The sequence below is a fragment of the Stegostoma tigrinum genome, chromosome 22 (genome assembly GCF_030684315.1).
Source record: "Stegostoma tigrinum isolate sSteTig4 chromosome 22, sSteTig4.hap1, whole genome shotgun sequence".
NCBI lineage: Eukaryota > Metazoa > Chordata > Chondrichthyes > Orectolobiformes > Stegostomatidae > Stegostoma > Stegostoma tigrinum.
In genome coordinates, this window is record NC_081375.1 from 54,790,667 (window position 1) to 54,805,785 (window position 15,119).

A 15,119-nucleotide genomic window follows, 5' to 3' on the forward strand; every position below is an offset into this window, starting at 1 on the left:
ACTGAGATAGATAGATTCTTGATCAATATAGGAATCAAGGGTGACATGAAAAAAGCAGGAAAGTGGATCTGAAGAATGTCGGGTTAGCCATGTTCCTACTGATTGGTGGGTAGGTTCCTGTTTCTACTTCTTATGTTCTTAGGTCCAATATATGAAGCAATCCATTCACTTGCAAAACTGGTTCCTAATTCATGGCCCAATGCCTTCACAATATAGATAACTGTGCTTCTAAATAATTCAACATTCAGAGCATACAGTTCAATCTGTACTACATTAATCACACTAGAACGTAGAACATAGAACATTACATCACAGTACAGGCCCTTCGGCCCTCGATGTTGTGCCGACCTGTCATACCGATCTCAAGCCCATCTAACCTACACTATTCCATGTACGTCCACATGCTTATCCAATGACGACTTAAATGTACCTCAAGTTGGCGAATCTACTACCATTGCAGGCAAAGCGTTCAATCCCTTACTACTCTCTGAGTAAAGAAACTACCTCTGACATCTGTCCTATATCTTTTACCCCTCAATTTAAAACTATGCCCCCTCGTGCTAGGAAAAAGGCTCTCCCTATCCACCCTATCTAACCCTCTGATTATTTTATATGTTTCAATTAAGTCACCTCTCAACCTTCTTCCCTCTAATGAAAACAGCCTCAAGTCCCTCAGCCTTTCCTCGTAAGACCTTCCCTCCATACCAGGCAACATCCTAGTAAATCTCCTCTGCACCCTCTCCAAAGCTTCCACATCCTTTTTACAATGCGGTGACCAGAACTATACGCAATACTCCAAGTGCGGCCGCACCAGAGTTTTGTACAGCTGCAGCATAACCTCTTGGTTCCAGAACTCGATCCCTCTATAAATAAAAGCTAAAACACTGTATGCCTTCTTAACAGACCTGTCAACCTGGGTGGCAACTTTCAAGGATCTGTGTACATGGACACCGAGATCTCTCTGCTCATCTACACTACCAAGAATCTTACCATTAGCCCTGTACTTTGCCTTCTGGTTACTCCTACCAAAGTGCATCACTTCACACTTGTCTGCATTAAACTCCATTTGCCACCTCTCAGCCCAGCTTTGCAGCTTATGTATGTAGCTAGCTAGCCTGCATCTATCTCAAATGCATTTAATAGTAGCTTATCATCTAATGGACATTTTTTTCTGACCTCCAGCCTACAGGTCTCTCTCAGAACCTTAGTTCCATCTGACTATTAACATTATAGGCAGTGCTGAGTTAAATATTTCTTTCATCTCTGGTAGGCTCAAAATATTCTATCCTGCACATTATCTGTCTCCATGTATTCTGATTTGGTTGCAGTCTTTTACTGCAGAATCTTTTGCCCATGACCTGAAGAACATAAGAAAAAAAAGAAATAGGAGCAGGGGGAGGCCATTCAGCCCCTCGAGCCTGCTTCCGAATTCAGACATCACAAGTCCAATGTCAGGACCACCTGGACACCCTGATCCCGTGTATGCTGGTGGTTTTACTCCAAATCAGCTTGCTTGGGCTGGTTTCTGATGCTGCTGATCCAATCAAAAGGCTAGCAGTTCTGAAGCATAGCAGCACCATTAGACGAGGTCGATAGTACAGAGGCAGTAGGACAAGGTCAGGGGCACTGGAGGGTAAAGACAGCCTTTGAATATCACAAAATCAGGATGGCTGAGGGTGAAAGGCCTGGTCGAGTCTGACACCACTCGAAATGGGTCTGCTTCTTCTCTGTGTCTTTTTACTCTACCTTAAAATGCTGATTGATGAATTTACTGAAAGGGTAGTTGTTGACATCTGCAGGAAGACAGTTGTTGATGATGGCCTTAGCCTGTGGTGGGGACACCTCAGCAACCTGATTTTCAAAGGCAGGTGGCTGTCCTAGAAAGCAATGGGAAAAGTTAATGAGTATTAATGATTGAAGTATCACAGTGAAATCAGCTATTCTCAATCTGAATACCCAGTGAAATCAGCTATTCTCAATCTGAATCCCCAGTGAGATCAACTATTCGCAATCTGAATCCCCAGTGAGATCAGCTATTCGCAATCTGAATACACAGTGAAATCAGCTATTCGCAATCTGAATATGCAGTGAAATCAGCTATTCGCAATCTGAATGCACAAGATCATCGCCAGCGATTACAGGTTGTGACAGGCTCATCCTATCACGTATTGTTCTTTGAGTTATCTGCCAATTCATTGTGCGGTATTCAAGAAGTGTAAATTGTCTTTGTTTCTGATGAGGCTGTGTTCTTATTGCCCTGTCATTACACACATTATCTCACACAGGTAACTCAAAGAATGTGAGGTCAGAAGAGTCGATCACGACCTGTGAGAACTGCAAAGCATCTTCCAGTTAAAGGGCTGTGATGAAGTTCTAATGTTATAAAGTAGGAAACCTAGTAACCAGTTTATGCACAACAGGCACACCACAAACAGAAATGTAATGAAAAGATAAACAGTTCTGGTTATGTTAACTGAGGGTTGGATATTAGCCAGGACGCTGAGGAAAACTGCTCAGCTCTTCAAAATAACCAGCAGTGCAGCACTCCCTCAGTACTGACTCTCCGACAGTGCAGTACTCTCTCAGGACTGACACTCTGACAGTGCAGTGCTCCCTCAGGATTGACACTCTGACAGTGCGGCACTCCTTCATCACTGACCCTCCGACAATGCAGCACTCCCTCAGTACTAACCCTTTGGCAGTGTAGCACTCCCACAGTACTGACTCTTCAACAGTGCAGCACTCTTTCAGTATTGACCTTCTGGCTGTGCAGTGATCTCTCAGTGTTAACTCTCTGACATCGCAGCAATCCTCAGTACTGACCTACTGAAGTGTTAGCTGTGATCTTCATGCTTCAGGCTGTGTAAGTTTAGGGTGTGTAATAGGCTAATGAAATTTCTGTATATGTTTTGTCTAAGAGTACAACTTGGTCTAAAGCACAGAAGTCCCATACTCAGGACATTTCATATCCCAAATACAGGACATTCCATATCCCAAACACAGGACAGTTCATATCCCAAACACAGGACAGTTCATACCCCAAATACAGGACAGTTCATATCCCAAATACAGGACAGTTCATACCCCAAATACAGGACAGTTCATATCCCAAAGAAGGTAAAGAAGGTGTAAGGCACACTTGCCTTTATTTTGAGGAAATTCAGTACAAAGGTCAGGATGTCATGTTGCAGCTTTATAAGACCTTTGTTTGGCTACTAGATATTGCATTCAATTCTGGTCGCCACATTACAGGGATGCTTTGGACAGGGTGCAGAAGCTGTTTACCAGGATGCTACCTGGTACAGGCTAGAAGGATAGGCTGGAAAATTCTGATTGTTTTCTCTGGAATGGCGGAGGCTGAGGGGAGACTTGATAGGAACCTATGAAATTATGAGATGCATAGACAGGGTTGATGGTTAGAATCTTTTTTCCCTGAGTTGAAATATCTAATACTAGGGGGCATACATTTAAAATGAGAGGGGGAAAGTTCAAAGGAGATGTGAGGGGTGAATTTTTTACTCAGAGAGAGTGGTAGGAGTCTGGAACATGCTGCCAGGGGTGGTGGTGGAGGCAGATATAATCGGGATATTTAAGGGACTTTTAGATAAAAACATGAAGATGCAAGGAATGGAGAGATATGAACTAAGGGCAGGCAGAAGGGATTAGTTTAACTTGTTACCACGTTCAGCACAACATCATAGGCTGAAGGGCCTGTTTCTGTGCCATACTGTTCTATGTTCTATTTACTAAATTCAGGACATTTTACACCCCAAATACAGAACATTTCATACCCAAAATACAGGACATTTCACTCCCCAAATACCAGAAATTTCACACCCCAAAAACAGGTCAGTTCACACCCCAAATACAGGACATTTCTCCCTCATATGTGTGACATTTCACACTCCAAATCCAGGTCATTTCACACAATAATTACAGGACACTGCATACTCCAAACACGGAACATTCTACACCCCAAATAGAAGACATTCCACACACCAAATAAAAGATACTTCGCACCCTGAATCCAGGATATTACACACCCCAAATCTGTACACTCATTACACACCCAAATACCAGACATTTCACACCCCAAATCCAGGATGCTTCACACAAAACACAGGACACTCGACATCCCAGATACAAAACTTTCTACACCCCAAACACAGAACATTCTACACCTCAAATACAAGACTTTCCATATCCTGAAGTGCTCAGTTGGCTGGATGGCTGGTTTGCAAAATAGAGTAATGACAACAAAAGAAAAACCAGAAATGAGGTAATCAACTCCAATAGACCCCAGAGTTTAAATATCAAGTGGGAAAACACAACAGCGCTTCATCGGAGGCTGCGCTGATGATGTTACCCAGCATGGTAATGAAATGTCTGCAAACTAGTGAACCAGCTCAGCGAACGAACCAACCACAGTATTGACAACAGCTTGGGTTCATTTCCCTAACCTGCTAAGGTTACAATAAACAACCCTCCTTGTCACCCTTTCCCCTCACCAGAGGCATGGTGACCCTTAGGTTAAACCATTACTGACCGTCTCTCTCTAATGAAACAGCATCTTAGGTTCCCAGAGGACTTGAGCAACTTTTACAAGACTTTCTGCACCTCAAATATAAAGCATTTCACAAAGACACTGTGAGACCTACAGTAGTGCATTTGATGCCGAAATGTCTAAACTAGCCATTCAGTTTATCAAACTCCGAACAAAAGTTAAAATTATAAAAAAGTCAGACCTACCATCTGGCATCGATCCTAGACACCAGAAACAACAAAGGCAGACCCAGCCCAGCTGCAGAATCCCGTTGCCCTGACATTATAAGTTGTGCGACTATTCAGAGAACAATCATATTCACTAAACTATGCCTACAGCCAGCTTTGGCTCAGGCTGCTCATCCAACAGACCCAGCAGAGGAGTTAGCACAGTGGTAAACATTGAGGTGGGAGTTGTCCTCTAAGTCTCCAACAGTACTCTGGACCTTATAAAGCCTCATGCACCAGGTCAAACATGGTCAATGAAATATGGAAGTTTTTGGAAAAACTCAGCAGGTCTGGCAGCATCTGTGAAGAAAAAAATCAGAGTTTACATTTTGGGTCTGGTGACCTTGCCTCAGAGTGGTCAATGATCTCCTACTGATGATCACCTACTGTGATACAGCCTACCAAGTGATACGTTAAATGTCCAGTATGTTCACATTTATAGCATTATGGTGACAGTACGTTGAACACAAAACAGCTAGTTGATGGACGCTAAAGGTTGAAAGGATGACATCATCATCAAAGTATTATGGAGTATTATGTTTAATTCCAGGCACTATGTTTTGGGTGGAGATTGTCAAGACCTTAGTACAGTGCACAAAAGACTTATTAGCGTGGTACCAGTGGTAAGAGAATTCAGTTATGTAGAGAGACTGGAGAAGCTGAGCTTGTTCTGCTAGAGACGCCACAAGACCATAAGATAGAGGAGCAGAATCAGGTGATTTGGCCCACCAAGTCTGCTCTGCCACTCGATTATGACTGATATGTTTCTCAATGCCATTCTCTTGCATTCTCCCCATAGATCTTGAACCCCATATTATTCAGGAATTTACTGCTGACTTAGAGACACTCAATGACTCGGCCTTCTTAGCCCCCTGTGGCAATGGGTTTTACAGATTAACCAACCTTTGGGCAGCACCATGGTTAATGCTAATAAAATGTGAGGCTGGATGAACACAGCAGGCCAAGCAGCATCTCAGGAGCACTTTTGTGCTCCTGAGATGCTGCTTGGCCTGCTGTGTTCATCCAGCCTCACATTTTATTATCTTGGAATCTCCAGCATCTGCAGTTCCCATTATCTCTGATACCATGGTTAATGCTGTTGCTTCACAACACCAGGATTCTGGGTTCAAATCCACCATCGACCAACTGTCTATGTGGAGTTTGCACATTCTTCCCACATTTGCCTGGGTTTCCTCCAAGTGCTCTGGTTTCCTCCCAGAATCAGAATGATGTGCAGGTTAGGGTGGATTGGCCATGATAAATTGCATATAGTGTGCAGTGATGTGTAGGTTTGGTACATTAGCCATGGGGACTGCAGGGTTGGGGCAGGGGATGTGTTAATCTTCAGCAGGTCAAATGACCTTCTTCCACACACTATAGCTGTCCATAGACTCCCTACAGCGTGGAAGCAGGCCATTCGGCCCATCGAGTCCACTGGGAAAAAAATAAACTTTAATACAGGAATTGCAAATTAGGTTTTTGAATCATTGTTTATCTTTCTATTTAGTTTGTGAGTTAGGTTTTCTTTTCAGTGGAAAGGTAGAACTAGGAAAAGCAGCCAATAGTGTACTAACTGCAGACGGATTACAACAGTAAAGTTTTAATGTTTTACAAAAATAGTGCCATTGCATGATACTGTATTTTTATGCATAAAACGTGAATAAAACAAAGTTTAAAAAATATAAAAAAAGGTGTGTTTTGCTATTTTTAACAACCGTGTAATAGAACTTAAATTCACTTTAGCAACAATTGCAATGGATACAGGTTTGTCTTTTTTTGTCAAACTTGAACTATATAAATTTTTTATACTGTGTTTATGCACAGACAGGGAGTACCGATTAATTCCAGAATTGTTTTATCTATTTTATCACTTACTCTTTTATTGCTGTCCTATGCTGACATGTCCCTAATTCTGGAACATTTATGGTCAAAATTGACAAAACAAATCTTTGCACAAATTGTTTCCTTTACTTCTAAATGGAGATTTCACGCTTCTTAAGGATTGCTTGTTCTCAATTGATTTTTTTTAATGGTAACTGTTCCACAATATTAGTGTTGTACCTGATGAATAATTAACTTATCTTTGTGTTCCTAAAGATTGTACGCTTGCACGTAATTGATGTACGGATCTTATATTTAACATTAGCAGGTGGTAAGTATGCCATCAGTTTAAGAAAAGCTAATAATTTTGAATGCAATAAAATGAATTTTTAAAAAGGGGCAGCACAGTGGATTAGTGGTTAGCACAGTGCCAGGGACATGGGTTCAATTTCACTTTCAAGTGACTGTCTTTGTGGAGTTTGCACATTCTCCCCGCGTTGCATGGGTTTCCTCTGCATGCTTCGGTTTCCTCCCACAGTCCAAAGCTGCGCATGTTAGATGGATTTGCCATGCTAAATTGCCTGTAGTCCAGGGGTATTTATATTGGGTGGATTAGCCATGGGAAATGCAGGGCTGCAGGGACAGGGTAGAGGACTGGGGCAGGATCAGGGTTGGATGCTCTTTGGAGGACGATGTGGACTTGTTGGGCCAATTGGCCTGTTTCCATACTGTAGAGATTCTATCATTCCTCTATAACCACATGGATACATGCTGTGATCCAAGACACACCACTCATTCCTTTCTGCCAGTCGGCTAATCCTCTATCCATGCCAATATGTTGCCCTTAACACCATGCGCTCGTATCTTACTAGCAGTCTCCTACATGGCAAAGTTCTGCTGGAAATCCAAATAAATTATGTCCATAGCTCTCCTGTCCAACTTACTCACTACCTCCTCTCAGATTTGACAGGTATGGCCTCCCCTTATTGAAGCAGGGGTGACTCAGCCCTACTTTGCTGCACACTTCCAAATACTCTGCAATCACATCGTTAATAATTGGCTTTAAAATCTCACCAATGGCCGAGGTCAGGCTAACTGACCTTCAGTGTTCTGTCTTCTGCCTCCATCCCTTCGTAACAGGTGTGTTACATTAGCCATTTTCCAGCCATTTGGTATCCTCCCTGACTCCAGTGATTCCTGAAAGATCACCACCAATGCCTCTATAATCTCCTCAGTTCTCTCTTTCAGAACTCTGGGACACAGTCCATGTCATCTGGGTGCTTCATCCACCTTCAGTGCTTGTAGCTTCCCCAGCACCTTCTCTTTAGAAATGGCCACTACAATCACCCAGGCCCCTGATTCTCTTGAAGGTCTGGTATGCTGGTGGTGTCTTCCAGTGAAAACTGATACAAAATATCTATTTAGTTTCTCCACCATTTCTTATTCCCTATTGCTACTTCTCCAGAATCATTTTCCAGCAGTTCAGCGACTACTCTAGCCTCTCTCTTACCCCTGTTATGTACCTAAAAAAACTCTAGCAATATTCTTCCACATTACAAGCTCACATATGCTCATATTTAATCTTTTCCCACCTTATTGCTTTTGTAGTTATCCTCTGCTGATCTTTAAAGGCTTCCTAATCCTTTGGCTTCTTGCTCAGCCTCAACAAATTGTTTGCTTGTTGTTTTGTTTTATGCTGTCCCTAGTTTAATTTTTCTGCCTTGGTTGCCTCATCCTTCCTTTAATCTGTTTCTTCTTCCTCGGAATTAATTTCTGCTGTGCCTCTCGAATTGCTCCCAGAAGTTGCTGCCACTGCTGCTCTACCACCTTGCCACCTGTGCTCCCGTTCCAATCAACTCTGGCCAGCTCCACTCTCCTGTTCTTTGTAGTTATCTTTACTCAATACCATTATATCTGATTCCAGAACGTCCCCCTCAAATTGCAATTGAATTCTACCATACTATGGTTACTGCTCTCTCAGGGTTCCTTCACCTTAATCAAGTCTGCCCTATCATTACACATCAACAATACCATAATTTCCTGTTCCTTAGTGGGCTCTACCATAAGCTGCTCCAAAAATAATCTTATAGACATTCCAGTTTGTTGATATTAGGTCCAGACTGATTTCCCAATTCACCTGCATATTGAAGTTCCCCATGATTATTGTAATAGAGCCTTTCTTACAGGCCTTTTCTTTCTGCAGATTTATTTTCTGCCCCACATCCTGCTAGGAGGCCTGCGTACAACTCCAATCAGGGCTTTTTCTTTTCGCGGTTCCTCAACTCTAACCACACAGATTCTAAGCCTTCTGATTCTACATCACTTGTTTCTCTCATTCAGTTTCATTTCTAACTAACAAGGTAACCCTGACACCACTGCCTGTCCTTTCACTAGAACATGTAACCTTGGTTATTTAGTTCCCAGCATCCCCTTGCAGCCATGTCTCTGTGATACCCACAGTGTCATAACTATCAATTTCAATCTGTCTACAATGTCATTTATCTTGTTTCATATACTGCGTGCATTTAAGTACAATATCCTCAGTCCTGCATTGACCACCCACCTGCTTATAGTTTTCTCCTCATCTGCTGTGTTTGAAGTTAGATTCCATATTCATTGTCCTCTTACTTAGAGTCATGGAGATATGCATCACAGAAACAGTCTAACTCGTCCATGCTAACTAGATATTCCATATCAATCTAGTCATATTTTCCAGCATTTGGCCCATACCCCTCTAAACCCTCCCTATTCATATACCCATGTAGATGCCTTTTAAATGTTGTTGTTGTCTCCAGCCTCCACCTCTTCCTCTGGCAGCTCATTCCATACATGCACCATCTACGTAAAAAAGTTGCCCCTTAGGTCTTTTTAAATCTCTCCCTTCTCCTCTTAAACCTATGCCCACCAGTTTTGGACTCCCATGCCCTGGGGAAAAGACCTTGATTATTCACTCTTACCATGTCCCTCATGATTTTATAAGTTTACCCCTCAGACTCGAATGCTCCAGAGAAAATAGCCCCAGCTTTTCAGTCTCTCCTTATAGCTCGAAGCCTCTAAGCCTGGCACCATCCTTATAGCATCCCTATATCCTGTTCTGAACTCTTTCAAGTTTAACGACATCCTTCCTCTGGCAAGGAGACAACAACTGAACACAGTATTCCAACAGTAGCCTGACCAATGTCCTGTACAGCCACAACATGACCTCCCAACTCTTATACTCAACGCAATGACTGATAAAGGCAAGCATACCGAATGCCGCTTTCACTATCCTATTTGCCTGCAACTCCACTTTCGAGGAACTATGAATCTGCACTCCAAGGCCCCATTGTTTGGCAACACTTCCCAAGAACCTACCATTAAGTGCACAAGTCCTGCCCTGATTTGGTTTTCCAAAATGCAGCACCTCACATTTATCTAAATTAAACTCCATCTGCCACAATTTTTCTGGAAATTTTAATAACCTTGGCTGAGCCCAAATCCCCTTTTAACTTTTCCCATAATTTACCATGCGACTGAACCTACATCCTTACGATTTAGTTTAAGATCTTATCGCATAACACTAACCGTGTGATTTGCCACGACTTTGAGAGAGAGAGGAGGTAGTTATAACTTAGTACAATTTTACTGCCCTTTCCCTGCAACTCTACACATTACTTCTAGTCCAATAATCACCCAATGCCCCCTGTACACCTCGTGACCCTGTGATGACAAGGTGTAGAGCTGGATGAACACAGCAGGCCAAGCAGCATCAGATGAGCAGGAAAGCTAACGTTTTGGGCCTAGATCCTTCTTCAGAAATGGGGTAGGGGAAGGGAATTCTGAAATAAATAGCGTGAGAGGGGGAGGCGGATTGACGATGGATAGAGGAGAAGATAGGTGAAGAGGAGACAGACAGGTCAAAGAGGCTGGGATGGAGCCAGTAAAGGTGAGTGTAGGTGGGGAGGTAGGGAGAGATAGGTCAGTCCAGAGAGGACGGGCAGGTCAAGGGGGTGGGATGAGGTTAGTAGGGCGGAGATGGGGGGTGGGGCTTGAGGTGGGAGAAGGGGATAGGTGGGAGGAAGGACAGGTTAGGGAGGCGGGGACAAGCTGGGCTGGTTTTGGGATGTGGTAGAGGGAGGGGGGATTTTGAAACTGGTGAAGTCCACATTGATACCATATGGCTGCAGGGTTCCCAGGCGGAATATGAGTTGCTGTTCCTGCAACCTTCGGGTGACTTTGTTGTGGCACTGCAGGAGGCCCATGATGGACATGTCGAGTAAGGAATGGGAGGGGGAGTTGAAGTGGTCCGCGACTGGGATGTGCAGTTGTTTAGTGCGAACCGAGCGTACGTGTTCTGCAAAGTGGTCGACAAGACTCCGCTTGGTTTCCCTGATGTAAAGGAGGCCACACGGGTACAGCTGATGCAGTATACCACATTAGCAGATGTGCAGGTGAACATCCGCTTGATGTGGACTGTCTTCTTGGGGCCTTGAATGGGGGTGAGGGGGAGATGTAGGGGCAGGTTTAGCACTTCCTGCAGTTTCAGGGGAAAGTACCAGGTGTGGTGGGGCTGAAGGGGAGTGTGGAGTGGACAAGGGAGTCACGGAGACGGTGGGCTTGAAATGGATATCAGTTTCTAGGTGGTTGCCCGAGATGGAGACAGAGAGACCCAGGAAGGAGAGGTAGGGTTTAGTGCCAGTGTAGGTACGGAAGAGGGATGGTTCCATGTAGCCCACAAAGAGGCAGGCATAGCTTGGGCCCATGCGGGTAGCCATGGCCACCCCCTTTGTCTGTAGGAAGTGGGAGGAATTAAAAGAGAAGTTGTTGAGGGTGAAGACGAGTTCGGCTAAACCCCACCTCTTCCTCCATTGCACTGATGACTGTATCGGTGCTGCCTCGTGTTCCGAGGAGCTCGACCAGTTCATTCACTTCACCAACACCTTCCGCTCCCAAACTTAAGTTCACCTGGACCATCTCTACTACCTCTCTCTCCTTCCTGGACCTCTCTGTCTCCATCTCAGGCAACCACCTTGAAAGCGATATCCATTTCAAGTCCACCGACTCCTACAGGTACCGAGGATACACCTCCTCCCACCCACCTTCCTGCAAAAATGCCATCACCTATTCCCAATTCCTTTGCCTTCGTCATATCTGCTCCCAGGTTGAGGCATTCCACTCCCGTACATTTCAGATGTCCTCGTTTTTCAAGGATCGCAACTTCCCCCCCTCAGTGGTCAAAAACGCCCTCGACCGTGTCTCCTGCTTTTCCCGCAACTCATCCCTCACACCTCGCCCCCCGCAATAACGGCCAAAAAAAATCATCCTCGTCCTCACATACCACCCCACCAACCTCCAAATACAACGCATCATCCTCCGACACTCCTGCCATCTGCAATCCGAGCCCACCACTAAAGACATTTTTTCCATTCCAACCCTTGTCAGCCTTCCGGAGGGACCATTCTCTTCATGACTCCCTTCTCCGCTCCACACTCCCCTCCAGCCCCACCACACCCGGCACTTTCCCTGCATCCACAGGAATTGCTACACCTACCCCTACACCTCCGTTCTCATCCCCATCCCAGGCCCCAAGAAGACATTCCACATCGAGTAGATGGTCACCTGCACATCTGCTAATGTGGTATACTGCATCCACTGTTCTCGTTGTGGCCTCTACATCGGGCAAACCAAGCGGAGACTTGGGGACCACTTTGCAGAACACCTACGCTCGGTTCCTAATAAACAATTGCACCTCCCAGTCACGAACCACTTCAACTCCCCCTCCCATTCTGCAGATGACATGTCCATCCTGGGCCTCCTGCAGTGCCACAACGATGTTACCTGAAGGTTGCAGGAACAGCAACTCATATTCTGCTTGGGAACCCTGCAGCCCAATGGTATTAATATGGACTTCACAAGTTTCAAAATCCCTCCTCCCCCTAACGTACCCCAAAACCAGCCCAGCTCGTCGCCGCCTCCCTAAACTGTCCTTCCTCTCACCCATCCCCTCCTCCTACTTCAAGCCCCAACATCATCTCCTACCTACTAACCTCATCCCACCCCCTTGAACTGTCCATCCGCCCTGGACTGACCTATCTCCTCTCTACCTCTGCACCTACACTCACCTTTACTGACTCCATCCCCGCCTCTTTGACCTGTCTGTCTCCTCTCCACCTATCTTCTCCTCTATCCATCTTCTATCTGCCTCCCCCCTCTCGCCCTATTTACTTCAGAATCCCTTTCCCCTCCCCCATTTCTGAAGAAGGGTCTAGGCCCGAAATGTCAGCTTTCCTGCTCGTTTGATGCTGCTTGGCCTCCTGTGTTCATCCAGCTCTACATCTTGTTATCTCGGATTCTCCAGCATCCGCAGCTCCTACCATCTCATTTGAACGTGTGTATACTACATTTCCAGGCAGTCCAACTGAGATGTTAATCACACATTGCGTGAAAAAAGTCACAGAAAAAATTACTCTTGCTGTTGATGATCCAGTTTCACAGGTTATTTGTAATTCCTTCTACCCTTTGAACATTAGCTCCCCTATTACACAAATAGTATTGGTAAAATGCATTGGCAGTTGTTTATTCGAAGGTTGTACAAGTTCCTACACACAGCTGGAAAACTGTTAGATTTTCCTTGGTCAAGCTGCGGTCATATTAGAGATAACCTTGCATCCTATCTGATACTGTGCAGAATTACAGACTTACTTAAAAGCTTACTACACCTTACACCAATTTCCTAAAGTTAAGATTACACAAAACTGATAGCACCAAACAAGGAAGTTGTGTTTATCTGGACTCTCATAACACTCTACTTACAATGCAGTAAATTATTGTCTCAACTTTACAAGATTCAAAGTCTCCAAATCTAAAATTAGTTTTGCCAGCATTGTTTTATTTTCTCATAGTGAGACTTCTTTGAGATCACTGACTGTTGTCAGGGTGACCTTGATCTGTGGGTGTGCTGCTTTCTTGCATAACAACATGCATTAGGTATTGTCAGTATCATCTTCCATGGAGCTTCGTTCATATATCGTCTTTGAACCTGTCCTATTGATGTCTCCCTGATTTGACAGCAGTCGCTGTGTAATGTCATTCCATTTAATTTCACCACAATCGTGGCACCACGATGTCAGCCCTCAATGAAACTCGTTGGAAATGAGGTTCGCTCTATCAAATGCTGGACTCAAAAATGTCCTTTGTTCAAACCAGGCAATTCTTTAGCTGTATGTCGTCGAGGTCAAGTGTATTTTTCCTTCTAGTTGGATCCTGCATGGCCTACCATAGACCCAGTCCAGCAATTATGTCCTTTAGGATCCAACCAGCTTGATCACTAGTGTTGCTGCTGGACAACACAGGCAGAAAACATTATCGCAGGAGGGTTCCTTATCCATGTTAAACCTGATGCTGTGACTCCCCTTGGGGTCCAGAGTCAATGTTGAGGATTCCCAGGGCAAATCTCTGCTGATTGTGTACCACTGTGATGCCATTTCTGCTGGGTCTGTCGTGTCAGTGGGGCAGAACATACCAGGGGCAGTTATGGTGGTATTTGAGATGTTGGATGTACAATTCCATGAGGAGGACTGTTCCTTAACTAGTCAGTGAGGCTCTCCCAATGTTGGTACTAACCCCTAGATTTTGGTAAACAGAACTTTGTAGGTCGCACGGCTGTGTATGCTCTTGTTGTTCCTGTGCTTTGGTTGATGCTAGGTGGTCTGTCTGGTTTCCCAATTTTATTTAGAGTTTGTGTCAAGGTTTAATACCACTGAGTAGCTTGCTCAGTCAATTCAGAAGGCATTTAAGATTCAGTCACTTTGCTATGGGTTTAAAAGCACATGTTGACCAGACCAGGTGTGGATGGCAGATTTCCTTCCCTGAAGGACATGAGTGAACCAGATAACGTTAAGTGTTGCCTGCCACATGGGATAGAGCTGTGAGTGAAGCCAGAAACCATCTGGGGCCATTCCACACCGATACAGCACCGAAGCAAATTGCCCAGGTGAGGATTTTTTAGTATTACTCTATTAAAGTTGATATAGAAAGAATCAGTTTTTGGACAACTCTGGTTTTCAAGCAGCTGGGTTCAAGGTACTCTACTGACTGACCTGTAGTTTCCTGCTTTCTGTCTTCTTCTCTTAAAAACATCCACTAGTACTTCTCCAAAGGGCATGGAAGAAGGTGCAACATTTCATTTTCCATTTGGGAAACGTGCATCCTTCAGGACTCAATCCTGAGTTCAATCATTTTAGGGCCTGAGCATCTACTTCCACATCTTTCCCCCACTCTAAGCCTCACCATCACATGGGCTAATTTTATCGCCCACTAACAGTCCCCATCAGCAGCTTTTCTTTCTCCTTATGGCACCATTATCCATCCCTATGTCTGCCTAACTGTTGTTCTCTCTCTCTGGGCTCCATGTCTACCTAGCATTTACTCCTTCACCCCCCACATACCCATCTTCGGTATACACACTAATCTTTTCCTCACTACAATCTGTTCTGAAGAAGGGTCACTAGACCCAAAATGTTGACTCTGCTTTCTCTCCACTGATGCCA

General features: G+C 44.4%; 1 protein-coding gene across 1 annotated transcript in view; it reads right to left on the minus strand.

Moving 5' to 3' along the window:
• The window catches only part of myo15b (myosin XVB), a 278,965-nt gene that overhangs the window by 144,096 nt on the left and 119,750 nt on the right, over positions 1-15,119 (minus strand). Inside the window, exon 19 of the mRNA XM_059653562.1 lies at positions 1,747-1,877. Coding sequence (XP_059509545.1) covers positions 1,747-1,877 — 131 coding nt within the window. The remainder of the gene's footprint in view (positions 1-1,746; positions 1,878-15,119) is intronic.